General features: G+C 42.4%; 1 protein-coding gene across 3 annotated transcripts; it reads right to left on the bottom strand.

The window, feature by feature from the left end:
• Positions 1-1,628: 1,628 nt before the first annotated feature.
• On the bottom strand, positions 1,629-19,342 carry LOC135550074 (histone-lysine N-methyltransferase EHMT2-like). Of its 3 annotated transcripts, none has more exons than XM_064980546.1 (27): positions 19,300-19,342; positions 17,890-17,956; positions 17,590-17,757; positions 17,204-17,442; positions 16,925-17,003; positions 16,514-16,596; positions 16,235-16,375; positions 15,076-15,147; positions 14,799-14,919; positions 14,580-14,684; positions 14,203-14,339; positions 13,472-13,615; positions 12,922-13,232; positions 12,430-12,654; positions 12,043-12,125; positions 11,012-11,118; positions 10,675-10,797; positions 10,147-10,308; positions 9,490-9,594; positions 9,093-9,247; positions 8,556-8,868; positions 8,372-8,449; positions 6,282-6,397; positions 3,501-3,587; positions 2,832-2,910; positions 2,470-2,645; positions 1,629-2,199 (listed from the first exon to the last, which is right to left on the bottom strand). In XM_064980546.1, exons 3-27 carry the CDS (start codon positions 17,708-17,710, stop codon positions 2,019-2,021), a joined length of 3,543 nt encoding a protein of 1,180 aa, XP_064836618.1. In that variant the 5' UTR covers positions 17,711-17,757; positions 17,890-17,956; positions 19,300-19,342; the 3' UTR covers positions 1,629-2,018. The 3 variants fall into 3 exon arrangements, with proteins under 3 accessions (XP_064836618.1, XP_064836616.1, XP_064836617.1); XM_064980544.1 differs by lacking the exon at positions 19,300-19,342 and adding an exon at positions 18,580-19,285; XM_064980545.1 differs by lacking the exon at positions 19,300-19,342 and adding an exon at positions 18,580-19,285 and having other exon boundaries at positions 10,207-10,308.
• Positions 19,343-21,102: the final 1,760 nt, after the last annotated feature.

Here is a 21,102-nt window from a genome sequence, read left to right as displayed (position 1 = left end):
GTCAGTATTTGGTGTGACCACCATTTGCCTCATGCTGCGTGACACATCTCCTTCGCATAGAGTTGATCTGATCTCTTCAATGGATCTGTGAAGTTGCTGGATATTGGCAGGAACTGGAACACTCTGCAGTACATGTCATTCCAAAGCCTCCCAAACATGCTCAATAGGTGACATGTCTAGTGAATATGCAGGCCATGGAAGAACTGGGACATTTTCAGCTTCCAGGACTTGTGTACAAAAGACCCTTGCTACATGCATTATTATGCTGAAACATGAGGTGATGGTGGTGGATGAATGGCACGACGATGGGCCTCAGGATCTCGTCACGGTATATCTGTGCATTCAAATTTCCATTGATAAATTGTGTTTGTTGCCCACAGCTTATGTCTGCCCATACCACTGCCAGCATTGGGGCACTCTATTCACACTGCTTGCCCACACAAAACCTGTCATCTGCCCAGTACAGTTGAAACCATGATTCACCCGTAAAGAGCACACTTCTCCAGTGTGAGTGGCCATCGAAGGTGAGCATTTGTCCAGTGAAGTCGGTTACACCGCCAAATTGCAGTCAGGTCAGACCCTGGTAAGTACTACGAGCACACAGATGAGCTTCCCTGAAACGGTTTCTGCAGAAATGACTTCGTTGTGCAAACCCATTTTCCTCAGCTGTCCGGGTGAGTGGTCACAGACAATCCCGCAGGTGTAGAAGCCGGATGTCGAGGTCCTGGGTTGGTGTGGTTACATATGATCTGCGGTTGTGAGGCCGGTTAGACATACAGCCAAATTCTCTAAAATTACATTGGAGGCAGCTTATGGTAGAGAAATTAACATTAAATTCTCAGGCAACAGCTCTGGTGGACATTCCTGCAGTCAGTATGCCAATTGCACATTCTTCCTCAAAACATCTGTGGCGTTGTGTGACAAAACTGCACATTTTAGTGGCTTGTGTAATGATCATGTTGTTTAAAATCAGCTTCTTGATATCCCACACCTGTCAGCTGGATGGATTATCTTGGCAATGTTCAAATGTGTGCTCCAAATGTGAGAGAAATAAGCTTTTGTCATATGGAATATTTCTGGGATCTTTTATTTCAGCTCATGAAAAATGGGACCAACACTTTACAATTTGGTTCAGTGTATTTAGGATGTTTGAGGGAGTGACTTACGTCACACTAAAAGCCCTTATTGCTTTGTAAAGGTTTCATTCAGTCTCCCCATAATCTTCAGTGATTAACATGAACAAGCCTGTCAGATGGACTTTGCTGTCAGTATTACTGGAGAAGTTATAAAAGCGAAGAGTTCATACTCCCTTTCCCATCATGAGCTGTAGAAGACTTTGCAATAACCATGAATTGGGGCAAAGGAAAGCATGGTTGAGTTGACTCGCAGATAGTGGCACCTATACAACACATCCCAAAAACTTTGTCCAAGACCAGATTAAGGTGCTGTTCAGAGCAAAGGTTCAAACTAAAAAGAATTAAGGTACAGATGGAATGTTACATTATCTCAACTGTTTCTACAAACTATGTAGAAATTAGAACAACCAATTCTCTGGACTGTCTCGGCTGCTTGATATTCAGTGAGTTGTATGAAATGCGACACTGCTGAAACAAATGAAGATCCATTAGTCGATTTGTAATCACATTTATTAAATGACAGAACATAAAACAAAAGGGACTTTGTTTTAAAAAAAACAAAGACATATGCATAACTTCATTACTACACAAGTCAGCTGTTGGTAACTTCAACTGCTTCACAGCAGTAGACTATCATGGTGGAGTACTGTGAAATGAATTATTCAGTATGTATTTGGCACAGCAAGTGGTGAGCATAACTTGATCTCATGGCAATACTGTACTGTACGAAAGGGTCTTACACAGAAGACACCTTTTTTCCAGTCACTTATACCCCATACATCGAAGAAGTTAAGATGTCTACCACACTGAAACAATAAATGCACAAATTCGTACAAAATGAAGTGACTGTAAAAAAATACACGCAACAGGCCCCAGGGAAGCCTAGGAGTGTCCTAACATGGCAAGCCCAGGGTCAGTCTCCGATTCTGGGCAGGCCTCCAGTCGAGCGAGCCTGTTCTGCTCCAAGGCGATGGCCTCCGCTGAGTGTTTGCATTTCTCTGATCCACACTGGCAGGTGAAGTATTTACTCTTTATGTCCCAGAAGCGGTCTCCATAATCAAACCTGTTTACACAGAAAGAGCATTGATACAATTCTCAGCCTGGAATTACAATGCATGTTAATATCACAATCCTAGTGGAATAAACAATATACTCAGGTCATTTTATTTCTGGTGCGAGAGAAGTGATACACGGAATAGATGCTACAGTTCCTGAAAAAGTGGTGCCAAATCATGTTTCAACTTTCCTAAGGCAGTATCAAAGTCACTCCACCGGGCTTCCATTTTGTGTCTGGCGCTCAGATCCACAGTGTGTGTGCGGTGCAGCCTCTCACCCTAGCTCCTGTCCTGTGAGGATGTCTCTGGAACTGAAGAAAGCAATGCGGGGGAAGCGCAGGTCCTGGTGTAGCATGAATACACGCACAGGGATGATGTTAGGGTCGCACAGGTGGTTTATGAAGCGGCTGATGTTACCGTAGTAACGGGCATCGATGCAGTACACCTCCCCATCCTTTAGAGGGAAGGAGAGAGAGATTTATTAAGGTGCATAGGAATATCAGTGTCGTCCATTTTTTTTTTACTTGTCTAAATGACGGTAAAGTCCACACCGGTTGTATTTGGCGCATGTGACAAATCTAATTTGAAATATTTTATTGTTTATGTGTAATCCTATGAGAGAAAAAAACAGATGAGGTACCTTATTGTCCAGGTCAAAGAGGTAGGAGTCATCTTCTCTTACATCTGCCTCTGCATCAGAGATCAGTTCTCCAACATATCTGTGTGGAGAGAAATGTTACTTACATTCATCAACAAGCCAATTGACAAACTGTCAAAACATTAAATTAGCCAATCATACTGTTGGAGCCAAAATCCTATTTTCTTTGTGCTATATTTATTGTTTTGCTCCATTTAGAAACATATTTTTGAAATATAAGTATACATATTGCATTATAAATTAATGAGTATGATTGATGAACATGTTTTTTTGGTTTTCATGGGTATTTAAAAGCATTATAGCCTTTTTCCCTTTCATGTTCCCCTTCCCTTTACCTATTTAGGTTTTTGGCAGTAGAAGGCAACTTGGCCTCATGTATGGCAGTACTTACAGTTTTTTGACTGCTATGCAAATAGTTGGAACTAAGAAAGCTGTTATTAGTCTATACTTTGTGTTTACCGTTTAAATCTGATCAATTTGATCATCGATGGAATATAGCCTATGAAATTACCTTTGTATGGAAAATAAAATGTTTGCTCGTTTTTACACTATCGGAACACACCTGTGGCCTCAAGGCAAGTTTGGAATTGGATTACGAATTGCCTTTATACACACACATTTTCTTTGAATAACCAAAACGCACACACTTACTCGCAGATGAAGCTGCCTTGGGGAATGTCCTGTAGAGCCCGTACTCCCCATCCCATCTTCTCTGTCCGGTACAACTGTAGACGCACCCTAAGAGTGAGAACGTATACAAGTGATATTGTATCAGGACACAGACCAGAGTAAGATTAGCATTTTAGTCATTTAGCAAACGCCGTTATCCAGAGTGGCTTACAGTAGTGAGTGCATACATATTTCTTACCCCCGTGGGAATCAAACACACAACCCTAGCATTGCAAGCACCATGCTCTACCAACTGAGCCACACGGGACAATGTAAGACGTCGAAAACACCACCGTCATAAAGACTGACAAGACAAATCAAAGTATGTGTTTGAGTAAGAGATGAGGGTACAGTCATAGATACAGTGCCTTCAGTATTCATACCCCTGGACTTATTCCACATTTTGCTGTGATACAGACTGAATTCAAAACTTATTAAATTGATTTCTCACCCATCAACACCCCATAATGACAGTGAAAATACGGTTTTAGAAATTGTAGCAAATTCATTCAATTATATACAGAAATATCTCATTTATATACAGTACCAGTCAAAAGTTGACACCTACTCCATTCAAGGGTTTTTCTTTATTTGTATCATTTTCTACATTGTAGAATAATAGTGAAGACGCATGAAATAACACATGGAATCATGTAACCAAAAAATATATATTTTATGAGATTCTTCAAAGTAGCCACCTTGATGACAGCTTTTCACACGCTTGGCATTCTCTCAACCAGCTTCATGAGGTAGTCACATGGAATGCATTTTAATTAACAGGTGTGCCTTCTTAACTTCGAGTGTAGGGGGCAGGATTTTCGTTTTTGGCTAAAAAAACGTACCCATTTGAAACTGCCAATTTCTCAGGCCCAGAAACTAGAATATGCAAAAAAAATGTCAGATTAGGATAGAAAACACTCTAAAGTTTCCAAAACTGTCAAAATATTGTCTGTGAGTATAACAGATCTGATATTGCAGGCAAAAACCTGAGGAAAATCAAACCTGGAAGTGCTGTTTTTCCCAAAAGCTCTCTGTTCCATTGGGATGCCTTCATTTAAAAAGGGATATCAACCAGATTCCTTTTCCTACAGCTTCCTCAAGGTGTCAGTCTTTAGACACAGTTTCAGGCTTTTATTTTGAAAAATGAGCGAGAAAGATAACATCGCGTCAGTGGATAGCTGGGTGTTCGCAGAGTTTTGCTTGTGCAACAGAGTGGGGCACCCATTGTCTCTCCCTCTCCTATTGAAAAAGTGACAGTCCCGGTTGATATATTATCGATTATATATTTTAAAAACAACCTGAGGATTGATTATAAAAAACATTTGACATGTCTCTGTGGACATTATGTATACTATTTGGAATTTTCATCTGCGATGTTGTGACTGCTCGAGCCTGTGGATTTCTGAACATAACGTGCCAAACAAATGGAGGTATTTTGGACATAAAAATAATCTTTATGTGTAACTGGGAGTAACTGGGAGTCTCATGAGCGCAAACATCCGAAGATCAAAGGTAAGCGATTTAATCTATTGCTTTTCTGACTTTCGAGACCAATCTACTTGGCTGCTAGTGTTTAATATTTTGTCTACGGAGAGAGATGTTCTTACATAAACGCTTGTTATGCTTTCTCCGAAAAGCTTTATTGAAATCTGACATGACAGGTGGATTAACAAGCTAAACTGTGTTTTGCTATATTGCACTTGTGATTTCATGAAAATTAAATATTTTTAGTAATTTAATTAGAATTTGGCACGCTGCAATTCAGTGGGTGTTGATGAAAATTATCCCGCTAAAGGGATGGGTGCGTCAAGAAGTTAAAAGTACATTTGTGGAATTTCTTTCCTTAATGCTTTTGAGCAAATCAGTTGTTGTGACTGATTTGGGGGGTGGGTATACAAAAGAGTCCATATTATGGCAAGAAAAGCTCAAATAACCAAATAAAAACTACAGCATCATTACTTTAAGACATGAAGGTCAATCAATGTGGAGCATTAAGAACTTTGAACATTTCTTCAAGTGCAGTCGCAAAAACCATCAAGTGCTGTGATGAAATTGGCTCTCATGAGGACCGCCAGAGGAAAGAAAGACCCAGAGTTATCTCTGCTCCAGAGGATAAATTCATTAGCGTTAACTGCACCTCAGATTGCAGCCCAAATAAATGCTTCAGAGTTCAAGTAACAGACACCTCTCAACAACTGTTCAGAGGAGACTGCATGAATCAGGCCTTCATGGTCAAATTGCTGAAAAGAAACCACCACCAAAGGACACCAATAAGAAGAAGAGACTTGCTTGGGCCAAGAAACACGAGCAATGGACATTAGACCGGTGGAAACCACTCCCCATCTAACTTAACAGAGCTTGATAAAATCTGCAAGGAACATTGGGAGAAAAATCCCAAATCCAGATGTGTAACACTGATAGACATATACAAGGAGACTCTCAAAGCTGTAATCACAGCCAAATGTGCTTCTACAATGTATTGACTCAGGGGTAGTAATACTTATGTGAATGAGATTTCAGGATACAATTTCTAATAAATTTGCAAAACTTTCTATAATCATGTTGTTTTCTCCTTGTCATTATGGGTATTGTGTGTAGATGGTGAGAAAAAAAAATGTTTTACCCACTTCGAATTCAGGCTGTAATAACAAAATGTGGAATAAGTCATGGATGTATGAATACTTTCGGGAAGGCACTGTGTATATACACAAGTGTTCTAATTCAATTTCAATATGTACAGTTGTGTAGTAACACAGCTCTTACTTGATCCCCGCCTGCACCACTCTGTTCTTGCAGGTGCGGTAGCAGGAGCACGCCAGGTTACACTCAAATATGAGAGGCGGTTCGATCTTATTGAACTCCTGGAGCAACCGGTGGTCCTGGTAAACACAGAAAACACATGTAATCCCCCACGAATGATGCTGTGCCCCCCTTGGGTCAATCAGTGTACATTTGTAAATACCGGATCTCTTACGCCAGACACAACATTCGTCAAAACAGAACCATCACCCTCTCAGAAGCTTGTCTGGTGCGTAAAACCAGCGAATTCAGACAAACAAAAAGGTGTAATGGGCTCGTGCTCAAATGTCACAAAGCTTATTTCATTCTTTTTTTACATTTTTATTATTATTTTCTCTGCATCAGTGATAGCGTACACAGACGTTTCGGCTTTACAGCCTTCTTCAGTGTGTAGATACAATTATCTTAATTTAATACAGAATTTGTCAAGAACAACCAATGAGCAGCAGGTGCTTTAAAATCAGGGTTGCCACTCATCTGACAATCAGAGAAGTGGCTTTTCTACCGGTATACAAATTAGTCAAAGAAACACATTTATAGGGTATATGAGCGGGCACAAACTCACGAATCAACTGCACCAGGTGTCTGCTACCCTGAATACATCATATCAATTCATGAGACAGCCCACCACAAAAGACATCAGGCACAGCCGTTCATAAATATGTTGGGCCAACTCAAACGTGACGCAAAATCTGATATACAAGAACACTGTCCATAACAGTTTAAATGTAGCTTATTTAAAGGAGGGAGGTGAAATCTAAATTCTTAATTTAAACCGTGTGGAGAAACAGAATTTAATTTATATACCCACATGGCTTCTCTTTGGAGTAATTTGTTGTCATAAATCACCTCTACATGGTGGACAAACTTTTTAGATCACGACGCAACGCAATTATGTATCTCGCAATTGGCGAGGTGATATCTACACGTCTAATAGTGGATTTATGTTCTAAGGTGTACTTTCAAGACACAATGTTTTCCCAAAATAAATATTATTGCAAGAACACTAACATATAAATAACTCCTTTAGTAGTGCAAGTTATACATGACTATGTTTCGTTATGGTGCTACAAGAGGGACATGATCTAACGGAGAAGCAACATTTTAGGAAGGCCCCTTTTCTCTCTCTGACCACATTGGATTTAACATGTTTGATAGATTTCTTGATCGTTTGTAGGTGAATAAATGTGGATTCTGGAAGTACGAATTTAAAGAGGAGTCTGATAATATAGTCCAATGTTCATTCTCAATATACTTGATGCCATTACAGCGATCATTTAAAGTAAGTATATAGTTTACAGAACTGTTTATTCCGTTTTTGTTAGGATTTATTAAGAAACCGGATTCTGTTCAAGTTTAACTCTTTTTTTAAAGCCAGGTATCAGGTATTGTATTGTTACAATATGAATATCCTTGACTGACATATGCATTTGTGTGCCAGATCACGCCCACGTGAATGTTTATTGGTCAATAGCAGCCATGTTGTTTTAGGTACTTGTCTGGAAAATATTGCTTTGTCCACAGATGCCACATATCAAGTTTTGTGCAGATCAGTCAGGGGTGAGGGCGTGACCCTTTCAATGTTACCATTTTCAATCTATGGTTATTGCGCCACCATCTGGCCAATCAGTGTAATTTTGTAAAGTCTGGATCTCTATGGCAAGACTCATCATTCACCCAAGTTGTCAAAATAGGGCCATTGCTGTTTGAGATATCGTGTGTGACGAACGTACAAATGGATAGACGGAGACAGATCCACAGGCCCCTCCCCAATTTCATCATGGGTGACAAAAAAGGGACATACACTTTATTTGGAAAGTCCAACAAACTGTATCACACATAATCTATGTTTAACAAACTATCCACAGTTCAATAAGATGATATGTACAATTTGAAGAAGCAAGCTCTCTGAAAACCCAGGATCTTTACAAGGTTCCAGATTTTGTTTCCTTATTCAAATATATTTTTAAAAACTACAACATTTACAGCTAGAACGGCTGAATACTATAAAATCCAAATAAAGTGGGATGTAAAATAAATAATGTGTCACTAACCTTGTCGTACCAGCAGCGGATACTGAGCTGTCCACACAGACAGTTGCTGGAGGAGCAGTCATCTGTGCAGCTGCAGTGCTGAGGGACAGACACAGGTTTGTAGAAAGGGAAAACACATGCCTGATCAATCATAATAAGTATCATAGATCATCTAAAAGTGTGCGGTGTTACCATATGTACGTACCTGTAAGTGCGTGATGTTGCGGTCGATGTTCATGGCTGAAGTCTCACAGTTCTCGGACACGTACTTGTAGTCTGAGGGACATCCCTCATCATCCACTGCGTTCACACAGGGGATAGGCACGTTCTCATACCCCTGGGCTACGTCACTGCTGATGATCTTCTCTGTACGAAGCATGCGATTGGCTATCCCTCTCCGCAGCTTCCGGTTTATCTGGAGTGACACCCAGACGGGCGAATCAGAACGCGCCAGAGAAAGAGGAGTGTCCCCCTCCCTGTTCATGATGTCAATGTCTGCCCCCCTAGAGAGGAAAAGCCTGTAGAGAGAAGGAGGTAAGCAATCAAAACAAACAAAGGTGCTAAAGTTGCCCTTAAACACAGATCTAGGATCAGATTAGGGTATGGGGAGGGTAATCTCAGGGGGGTGTAAAATGCTCAACTGGCTTCAGATTAGCATCTACAGACAAATTCCTTCTATTCCAAACTGAGACACTATAGGAGTGACCGATGGATGCAATTGACAGGCCATAGGGCAACTCACGTGACACACTCGAGGAAGCCCTCCCTGGAAGCAATGTGTAGGGGAGTGTCCCCGTGCATGTTGACAGAGGACAGCTGGCAGCCAGCATTCAGCACCATCTCTGCTATCTCCACACAGCCTGCGAAGGACGCCCAGTGGAGACACACATTCATCTCCTAATTGAGAGAGGAGAGATTTTTAACATCCCAGGGAGACTTCAATCACAAATTAATGGACATTAAAAATTATATATATAGAAGAATTTGAGTCATATAACCAAAATGACCCACACCATTAAATAAAGAAGCAAATGTTGTCGTTTCAAGGATTTGTGCCTATAAATCCTACATACCTTCCTTCAAAATCAGTTTGGCCATTGTATGCCAATATGTTGTTATACCAAGACAGAAAGACTAACCTTGTCCTTCAGGGTGACGTCAGCTCCCCTGTTAAGCAGTGCTCTGATGACATTGATGTGCTTATGCTCTGCAGCCCAGATGATAGAAGTCCAGCCTCCACTATCCTGAAAGGGGGATACAGCACATTGACAGAGGGTTAGGGGACTGGACTATACAATAGTACTCAAGCCAATACAGCCAAACAAGTGCTATGGTTCAGTACATTACATGGAACTGGTAGATTAAACATACAGATTTATTCTGCTGGTAACAACTCAGAGTCTATTGACTAATTAAGAACTACAGGTACCTAACACTACCAAATGACACATGATACAGTATCTGTTGAGTACATTGAATGATTACTATACCTACAAAGGAAGAAGTTAGTGCTACGCAAAATAAAGGAGTACTACAGTGCAGAGAAACATAACATACAGTTTGAAATTAGATACAAACTCTGGCATATGTAAAAAAAAAATAATAATAAAAAACAATTAAACATTTAAGATATATATAGTTTTAAAGTTAATATCAAATAAAGATAATCACATTATCAACTGTGCATGAAGTCTGAATCGAGAAATAAATTATTTTTAAAAAATTCTCAGAACACAAGACAACGTGGTCAATGAACATGACAAAGAGTGACACAGACTGATAAAACACACACTGACTTGTTGGTTGTTGCCACCCTGTCTAGAGCCCAAGAGTGTTCCTCTCTCGCTCTTCCCCACCTGTGCGTTGATGTCCACCTGTCCCGTCTCCAACAAAAGGGTGACAATGTCCAGACTTCCCAGTTTGGCTGCGTGGTGGAGACCAGTATAGCCATCTTCCTCCTGGAGAGAAGAGGGGGAGAAGAGAGGAAAAACAGAGGGAAACATTGAGGAAAGGGAGATGGAAAGAGAATGGAAAAAAACAATAGTTTGGGGGAAGGAAGACAATAGGAGAGGCGGACAAAGAAATTTTCATTTTAATATTGGTCAGAAGTGGATAACTTGATCGCAATCAAGATTGTATCAACATACCGCCTACAGGTCCAAGCTACAATTAGTCTAGAATAGATTCTCCTGTTGACTTCTGAGATGACTCAAGGTGATTATCAAGTTCTTTCAGGTTTAAGTCCTTTACGGCTCATGTTATTAGAGCCACTACTAATGTCAGCGGGTCGGCTTTGGTACAGGGGCTGTTTACCAGACACTCACAGTGTGATAGACGCAGGCTCCACTCTGGACCAGGTACCTGGTCACTTCCACATGGTTGTTAACGATGGCCTCCAGGAGAGGGGTCCTCATGGATTTGTCTTGGACGTCCAGTTTCGCGCCTGCCTGTAAATAGACGAGACATTTATTTGAGCACTCTGGTGAATAAAAACTGTATGAGAGACACTGATCCATATTTGGGTGAATAAATGTAAAGGAGTCACTTATCACTGACCATAACGATAAAAAGCAGGGTCGTATTCATTTGGGCACACCATAGTAGAACGTTTGCAACAGAAAACTGCCACGCAGTTGTAATTGAAGTGAAAAGATTGTTCACCTGCACCAGCATGTAGCAGACCTCCAGCAGGCCTCTCTGGGCTGCAACGTGGAGAGCACAGCGTCTGTTCTGGGATTCAGCCTGGTAGGCTGGGTCTATGCCCTCCACTGTACCAAACATAGAGAGGACGTGGAGTGGAGGGGTTATTAGCAGCAGTAGGAGTCAATGTCATCTCATTCATTCACTTGCATATGACCCTGTATCACCGCCTAGTATGGCAACTGCTCCGCCCATAACCGCAAGGCTCTCCAGAGGGTAGTGAGGTCTGCACAACGCATCACCGGGGGCAAACTACCTGCCCTCCAGGACACCTACACCACCAGGTGTCACAGGAAGGCCATAAAGATCATCAAGGACAACAACCACCCGAGCCACTGCCTTTTCACCCCGCTATCATCCAGAAGGCGAGGTCAGTACTGGTGCATCAAAGCAGGGACCGAGAGACTGAAAAACAGCTTCTATCTCAAGGCCATCAGACTGTTAAACAGCCATCACTAACATTGAGTGGCTGCTGCCTACCTACAGACTCAAATCTCTAGCCACTTTAATAATTGGATGTAATAAATGTACCACTAGTCACTTTAAACAATGTCACTTTATATAATGTTTACATACCCTACATTACTCATCGCATATACTGTACTCTATACCATCTACTGCATCTTGCCTATGCCGTTCTGTACCATCACTCGTTCATATATTTTTATGTACATATTCTTATTCATTCCTTTACACTTGTGTGTATGAGGTAGTTGTTGTGAAATTGTTAGATTACTTGTTAGATATTACTGCATGGTCGGAATTAGAAACACAAGCATTTCGCAACACTCGCATTAACATCTGCTAACCATGTGTATGTGACAAATAACATTTGATTTGACTTATGTGAAACAACAGTGGTAACATGAGTTTCCAGAGCCGATGAAAGAGAGATGAGGAGAGCAAACCCCTTTAGACAAAATATGCAATCAAATCAGGAATGTCTATTTTACCTAACAGTAAAATAGGAACAGATTCCTTATGACACTTACTGAGCATGAGCAGAACTCGCTGCACCTCGCCCTGCTTGGCGGCTGGATAGAGCTGGCGGGGGTGGAACCTCAGCTTCTTCCTCCTAACCAATCACAACCAATAAATCACCAAGTGAGAACAGCTCCTATGTTATGGCTGTCAGGACTCTGTAAAATGCATCTCTCCCACAGCTATTTCTTGGACTAACCACTGATCCAACACCATTAAATACATTTCCCCAATTCAGTCAGTTCAGAAAAGGGGAGGAAAGATGGATGTATTTTCAAAGCATCTAAACAGGGCTAAAGTGTAGCTGTAAACAATTCCCATCAATCATTGATTTGCAATAAAGAATTGTTATTCTAAAAGACAGACCATTATTAATCTATTTCATTATTTTGTATCACCTCTCAGTGTCCTGGGTGAGAATAGCCTTCTGCAGCGCTGCCCTACTGGGCCCAGGGGGAAGTGCACTGGGACAGATTGGCTTCCCATTGGGCAGACAGAGGGAGGGTCCCACACTGTCCACTCCCCCCTCCCCTGGGGGAGCTGCGTTGACAGGCCCGGCTGCCACAGCGGCTTGGGGGGGCTGCTGCTCCGGGTCCTTCTTTACCACCCCACGCATCCTCGCACTGACGGATAGAGACGAGAAAGTGTGTGTAAAAAAAAAAAGACTGGGACAATTAGGGTAGTGCGAATATCCATAATTTCCGCATGAATAGTTATCAAATAATACAGAATCACAGACAAGCTCAAATCAATCAATTATACACAAATATGCAACAAGCAGAATAAAAGCACCCAATGACTGAAGTGCAGTGTAGAAAAAAAATCATACTGCATCCTACACTTAGTCATATCCCACATCTTCATTTCCCGCTTTCTGCCTCCATCCTCACCTGATAGGGCCTTCTGGCCTCTTCCCGTTCTTCAGCACCCCCGTGGAGGCCGCCAGGGAGAGGGCCGAGGGAATGGAAGATGGGAGGGACGGTGTGGTGGTGGAGGAGGCTGAGGTGGTGACCACAGTGACCGCAGATGCTGAGGGGGGGATGGTGACCTCTTGGGCCTCCGAGGCATCCTCGCCACAGTGGGGGCAGAAGAGCATGCCCGTGCCCATGCCCCTGCCCCTCCCAGCCCCCAGCACTGTCACACAGCCCCGGTGGAAGCGGTGGGCGATGCGCTGGTCCGGACAGCACTCTAGGAAGGTGCCCTGGGAGATCAGTTAGGGAGGGGTGTGTGGGTTAAGGCCAGGTCAAACATATACTGTACATGCAGACTTATAATGCATCTCAAGTGTCTGCAGTGCCCTCTCTGTCTCCTCTCCATCTTTACAGATCTGAAAACACAAGCTAAGTTTGAAAAGAATATGGAGGATGTCTACTTGGAATTTTCTTTCACCTAACCAGTTCAGACAGTATGTGTGATTGTGGGGGTGGCACAAAACCTCACCGCGATACAGAAGTATCCACATCCAGGGCAGCAGTGATGTTTGACCATATGTGACCGATGGCTCTCGCATAGCACCATGAGGGAAACCCGACTGGACGGGCGCATGGTCTCCCCCTTCAGAATGATATTGGTACAGCCCACCAGCTGTGAAAGAGAGGGAGAGAGAAAAATTGAAAGGGAAAGTAAGTATTGAAGTGTCATATGTTGATTCTAAATGAGATTAATCGCCTATATTCATTTAGCAGCGACTCCTAAAAATATGATGTAAAAAATAAGTAGACGATAATGGAGATAAAATATTATCTGAGAATTAACAACCAACAGAATAAAAACTAAACCAACAGAGAGAATCTAAAATTCCAAAAAAGTAACGGTATGGGGCCCCCATAGATTTAAGTGAATAAAAAAAATAATGTTTGAGTCACTTAGATAGCATAAGAACACGGCATAAGCCATGGTAAAATGTGAAGAATTGCAGGAAATTTGCTTAAAATCTGCAAATTCTCTTCACTCCATGGCAAAATTGCAGGATATTTGTTTTAAACTGCAATTTTTTTTGTCTGTGCGGCCAAGAGCGCGGCCTCTAAAACGTTCAGTCAGAGACTGCACCATTGGCCACACCCAAAACCAAGCTCCTCACACTAACTTTGCCACCGCTGCTGAAAAGAATCCTAGGTGAAACACAGCTTCATGTAGGCAACAAGTGCACAGCCAGCCAGCCACACACACACCTCTCCATTGACGCTCTCTGTGGCCATGCAGAGTCTGTTGGGCCGTCTGCTGGTGCCGTCTACGCGTGGTGCTTCCATCCTGCAGCTGCACAGAGGCAGCTCCTCCAGACGCTCCGTCTCCCCACCATCACTGCCTTCTACACAGGCATGCAGATAACATCATCGGTGTTATATGGTACTGTAGCACATAATCAGTGCTATTCACTTAGAGCCATATCGTGGCTTTAGTTATGTTCGCAAATCATGTGTTCACAAGACATCAATGGGAGATTTGTGTCAAAGTTACAGAAAGCATACGTGAAGCTAGGATTTGACCCAGAGAGTCCATGGATAAAGACATGTGGATTGTATATTGGGTGTGAACACCATCTACCCACCGTGGTGAGGTGAGCGTGTTAGGCTGTCTGCAGCCGCGATGTCCAGCGAGCCCAAGGCAACCTCTGTGTACTCGCGGGACCCACCTAGAGCAGATGCTGCCGACACTGCTGGGAGTTACAACAGAAAATAAATATGACCAGCAATAGGGCACTGTGGTGATGATAGTGCCGGTGATAATACTATTTATACAAACTAATGAAGATCTCCCTGTCACCCGCCTCTTCCTGCCTCTACTCCTTCGACTCTCTCTCTCCCTTTTCCCCGCCCTGGGCGAGTCCATGGCGAATCGCTGCTCACTTTGTTCCTCTGGCCCTGCCTCTGTGGGTCCGACTCAGAGCTCTGTGGACAAAGAGGGTTTGGTTGACCGGCAGAGAAACATTGCTTTGCCCAAATAGACATTATGTTCCAGAAAGGGAATTGAATGCAACACATGTTACCTAAAACTGCCTGGTAAATGATTGTAACTACCAACACAGGACGGGTTCAACTACTCACATGATCTGTCATGTTACCAGACTCCTCTGCCTCTCTTTCATGTAGCCTTTCCTCTATTCTACCATCTTCAGACTGCAAAAGGAACAAATGGAATATATACATATGGAAAGAGAGCAGCAACAGTGTCCTTGTAACTATTTTAAATTGTGGCTATTCAGCATTAACTCTAACTGGTACGCAAAGCAAAAAATATCTGAAAAATATATTTTCTGCAAAATGTGTATTGAGCCTCAGCATAGGCCAATAAATGAAATAAAATTATTTGCCTGACTTAAAACTTTGATAGGTAAAGCGTCGCAAACTTCTCAACCAGCCGGTTGAGTTGCCCAATTAGAGTAAACAAATTTTGTATAGGAATTTGCATATACTTTTAAAATAATCAAAAAAAATATGATACATGAATTTACATTATGTCTGCCTCATTTACTTTTAATGGGCGATAGGCCCGGTTAAAATGGGGACTGATATCAAATATTAATAAATATCATACACGTGTCAAAATATTAACATTAAAATGAATGTAAATTAATGCATTTACAGTTCAAATGCTTTGAATATCAGTAAAATGACGTAGTGAATGATATTGTGAAACATACTGACAATAACAGGCAGACCGTGATTAATGATACGGATTTGAAATAAGTTGTGTATTTGCACAGTCAAAAAAAATCCCAAAATATTTAGCCATTGTCCATTTGACTTTATAGCATTCCTTTAATAGGCAACTCACCACCTGGTAGAGCATATTTTTCAAGAGTTCCTAAAATTGTAAAACAAAATTTTAAAATGATTTGAATTACTTTTGTTTTAGATGTCAACAACATTTTACAATGTTGTAATTTTCCATTTTATACACAATTAGTACAGAAAAATGTGTGATAAATAAGGTTCAGTTTTGCTCATGTTCACTTCCTGGTTTTCAACCATCTTTGAATGCGTGTTTAAACAAATATGGGATTTTGATAAAGAAAACTACATGACCATTTTACTAAATGGCATTGATCGAGATGATAAAACATGCCAAACTAAATTCATGTTTAATTTCATTTAAAAATTGGTTGAGCTGCCTGTTAAAGTGTATAGACAAATGGGTTGTGGCCACAATAATCATATTTATTCTGTGGTGAGCATATCAGTTACATTGATATTAGCCTCCGACCTTGCTGTCGGAATAGGCTGCATCCGTGTCGTCTCTTGCATAGGGGTTATAGAGAAGGAACTCGTCCTCATCTGCATCCTCCTCCAAGTCCTCCAGCCAACTATCACGCCGTCTCGCAGCCTCGCGGAGTACACGATCTTCCTGAAATTCAAGTAAGAAAAACTCAACGTTAGGTCAGGGTCACTCCTTAATTAATATCTCAACATGAGACCTATTATAAGCAACTATTATTTCACAAAGCTATTAGAAAGCACTGACACACCCCTTCCCCGTCCTTACCTTCTGCTCTGTGCCTATAGCGCTCTCTGCCTTCTCAGGTGTACAGTCAAAACCTTGGCCCAACCTTCTCCTTTTTGCTGCCGCTGAGTAAAAGACACACAATTAATGTGACATAATTCAAACTAAACAGTAAGTAATCTTACACAAACATTAAAGGAAAGACTCACCCATTTTGAATTTTATATTGTGTGTGTGCATCTCTGAGCGACGTTCTATCGATTCCCAGAGGGAAAAAAAAGTGGTGTACCAGCTATATTTCAGCCTGCTTGAATGGGGAATGACTCAGAGACATGAAATGACCCGGGAATCGATAGAACATCGCTCAGAGATGCACAAATAATATAGAACATTCAAAATGGGCTAATCTTTCCTTTAACTCAGTCTAAATGTATGCAATTTTTCAACACTGACCAGTATCACTGTCTGTCGTGAAGCTGGTCGTGGGGTCTGTGGGGTTGACTGGCACGATTGGAGACTCAATGCACCTCACCTGAAAGGCAAAACCTCTATGGATCAGATGGTCAGGAAGTGGTTAATGTGACAGGAATAGAAACCTTGAGTGGTAAAATACTCTTCTTGTCAACATACTAACTCAAACATAAGATATGCCCTTTTTGATTGATATCACAATATAAATGGCTATTCTAAAGAATATAGTGCTACTACCAGCCATCGTCTTAGGAAACTCACCTGTGTTGGGGGAGGTCTGTTCATGGTCTTGCGAGCACGGTGTATCTTTGCTGTCTGGGGAGAGGAGGATGAGGGATGGGGAGAGGAGGATGAGGGATGGGGAGAGGAGGATGAGGGATGGGGCAGGAGAGCTTTACTTCCAGGACCAAAAACACTCATCTTTGCTCTGCCAGGTGGAGAGGAAGTGGAAGTGGAGGAGAGTGAAGAGGATGTGGATGGAAGGGTCTTCGCTGCATGTCCTGTGAGTGGGGAATAAATGAAGGAATCATAGGTTAAACCAGACTATGAAAACTAAGGAAGAGAGAGAGAACTGACAATAAGATAAACATGAAATCAATGTTAATTCAGTCTTGTAACCATGGACACTAGATAGATCAATCTTATACCTGCAAGGTTTCTGCTGGACACAGAAGAGGATGTTGTTGATAGTCGTTCGCTCTCCTCCCCGTTTTTCGAACCATCCCCCTGAATCTCCTGGAACAGCGACTGTGACAGCATTCCACCCATCGGCTCGGTGTCCTCCGCAACCACTGCTGTGGCAGTACTTGCATCACCTAGGAAACATTCAAAGCCTCTGCTAAATGGGATATACATTCAAAGCCTCTGCATCAACATGCACAGCACAACCCTAATAAAAATGTGTATATATTTGAAAATCTACAGTAAACAAATATTTACATCCATACCTTCATCTGGCTGGCTTGAGTCTCTCACTTTAGGCACGGTTTCCGATGCATCATTCTCAGAAAACTCCTAACATTGGGAAAATATATGAGCAGCACATGAGGCACTCACTGGAATTATTTTTTTTTGTGCAACAGTTTCAGATCACATTACAAATAATATACTGAATAAATGAATGAATACAACCGTAACAAGATCAATTTTAACATCCATAATGGCTGGAAGTGTCATCTCCTGAGGTAATGTTGAAATTATAGTGAGTGACACTGAAATGCACGCAAGCATAGAAATTGAACTTTTCCTATTGTAACGTTGTGCACGAGCCAACTAGATAGCTACTGAAGTTGAAACATTTCAGTACCATTGAAAATGTTGGACACTCAATATCCACAAAATGTACTGCAAAATGTAGGAATATTTGCTATAAATGTTTAATTGTGGACCTTTTCCTAAATCTTTCAGAGCCCTTTTCTACCTGTGTCTGGCAAGCTAGTTAGCTACGTTAATTGTTTACGGGGGCTGGCTTCATACTCGCCGAATGCCAGAAACAAGACAATGCAAGCAAAATAACTTGCATTTCGTGTATGGATCTTCGATGTATTGAATAACTGTATTGAATAACTGACTAATTTTCAATCAACATAGCCGTTGTAAATTAGCTAGCTAGGAAAATAAAACGAACATTTCTTTACCTTGGTCATTTTCACAGCTGCCGACATGTTTCCAATGAAATTAGACGTATTTGACGTGGTGCGTGTAAACGTGCATTCTCCGCCCCTTTCTTCGTTGGCCTTTCTCTCGTTTCCGGGTTGGGACATCCGGTTTTGTGCGATAATATATCCGGTCTAAGGCGTATGGCCTTTTCGCAAACCAAAAATGTAGCGTATGTCTGTTCGAATTCTAGAGAAAAAACAGCCGTATCTAAAGCTGTTGAAATCAATTGGGGTTGGGCTTGCTCGAATTGTGTTTCCACTGCCTCCAGAGTATTACTGTTATCAAATTGCTAACTAGAAATTGTAGAAAGTCATGTTGCTACAACTATCTAGCTATGCAGATTTTCACCCTCACCACGCTGCAACTAACGTTACCCCATACTCCCGATGTTAGCTAGCCAAATTGGCTAAATTATTCGCTACGAAAGCTAACTAGCTTGATTCCTGGCATTGGCTACAAACAAGCAGGCTAACCAGACCACAGGTTTGAAAGGGTAACGTTAACGAGCTAGCTTTCGATCCCTGCTAGGTCACGTTAGCTAGCTTGTTTCAACTCTGCAAGATAACGTTAAATGGCATTCAAGGGCTGACTGTTCTTACATATTCTATTGTGTAACGTTAGTGTAAAAAACAAATCACATTTTGTCACATGCGCCGATTTACAACAAGTTTTGACCTTAGAGTGAAATGCTTACTTACGAGCCTGTAATGTGCGGGGGCACCGGTTAGTTGAGGTAATACATGTGGGTAGAGTTATTAAAGTGACTCATGCATAGATAATAACAAGAGTAGCGGTAGTGTGGAGTAGAAGGTGGCAATGCAAATACAATAGTCTGGGTAGACATTTGATTAGATGTTCAGCGGTCTTATGGGTGGCTTGGGGGTAGAAGCTGTTTAGAAACCTCTTGGACCTAGACTTGGTGCTCCAGTACTGCAGTCTATGGCTAGGGTGACTGCAGTCTTTAACAATGTTTAGGGCCTTCCTCTGACACCGCCTGGTATAGAAGTTCTAGATGGCAGGAAGCTTAGCCCCCAGTGATGTGGCCGAGCAGTTGCCATACCAGGTGTAACAGTATAACTTTAGACCGTTCCCTCGCCCATACCCGGGCGCGAACCAGGGACTCTCTGCACACATCAACAACTGACACCCACAAAGCATCGTTACCCATCGCTCCACAAAAGCTGCGGTCCTTGCAGAGCAAGGAGAACCACTACTTCAAGGTCTCAGAGCAAGTGACGTCACCGATTGAAACGCTATTTAGCGCGCACCGTTAACTAAGCTAGCCGTTTCACATCCGTTACACAGGCAGTGATGCAACCAGTCGGGATGGTGCAGCTGAGGACCCATGCCAAATCTTTTCAGTCTCCTGAGGGGGAATAGGTTTTGTCGTGCCCTCTTCACGACTGTATTGGTGTGCTTGGACCGTGTTAGTTTGTTGGTGATGTGGACACCAAAGAACTTGAAGCTCTCAACCTCCCACTACAGCACCGTCGATGAGAATGGGGGTGTGCTCGGTCCTCCTTTTCCTGTAGTCCACAATCATCTGCTTAGTCTTGATCACGTTGAGGGAGAGGTTGTTGTCCTGGCACCACACAGTCAGGTCTCTGACCTCCCAATATGCTGTCTCATCATTGTCGGTGATCAGGCTTACAACTGTTGTGTCATCGGCAAACCTACTGATGGTGTTGGAGTCGTGCCTGTCTGTGCAGGAATGGGAGTACAGGAATGGACTGAGCACGCACCGCTGAGGGGCCACCGTGTTGAGGATCAGCATGGTGGATGTGTTGTTACCTACCCTTACCACCTGGGGGCGGCCTGTCAGAAAGTCCAGGATCCAGTTGCAGAGGGAGGTGTTTATTCCCAGGGTCCTTAGCTTAGTGATGAGCTTTAAGGGCACTGTGGTGATTAACACTGAGCTGTAGTTAATGAATAGCATTCTCACATAGATGTTCCCTTTGTCCAGGTGTGAAAGGGCAGTGTGGATCTGTTTGGGCGGTATGCAAATTGGAGTGGGTCTAGGGCTTCTGGGATAATGGTGTTGATGTGAGCCATGACCAGCCTTTCAAAGCACTTCATGGCTACAGATGTGAGTGCTACGGGTCGGTAGTGTTCTTGAGCACAGGGACTATGGTGGTCTGCTTGAAACATGTTGGTATTACAGATATGTTGGTGAAGACACTTGCCAGTTGGTCAGGGCATGCTCTGAGTACATGTCCTGGTAAACCGTCTGACCCTGCGGCCTTGTGAATGTTGACCTGTTTAAAGGTCTTGCTCACATCGGCTATGGAGTGCGTCATCACAGAGATGTCCGAAACAGCTGGTGCTCTCATGCATGCTTCAGTGTTTCTTGCCTCAAAGCGAGCATAAAAGGCATTTAGCTCGTCTGGTAAGCTCGCATCACTGGGCAGCTCGCGGCTTGGTTTCCCTTTGTAGTTCGTAATAGTTTGCAAGCCCTGCCAACTGTCAATCTCTTCATTCAAAGACTCAATCATGGACACTCT

The sequence above is a fragment of the Oncorhynchus masou genome, chromosome 12, assembly GCF_036934945.1.
Source record: "Oncorhynchus masou masou isolate Uvic2021 chromosome 12, UVic_Omas_1.1, whole genome shotgun sequence".
Classification (NCBI taxonomy): Eukaryota; Metazoa; Chordata; class Actinopteri; order Salmoniformes; family Salmonidae; genus Oncorhynchus; species Oncorhynchus masou.
Note: the sequence above shows the minus strand (reverse complement) of the source record. Positions and strands in the feature narration are given on the sequence as shown.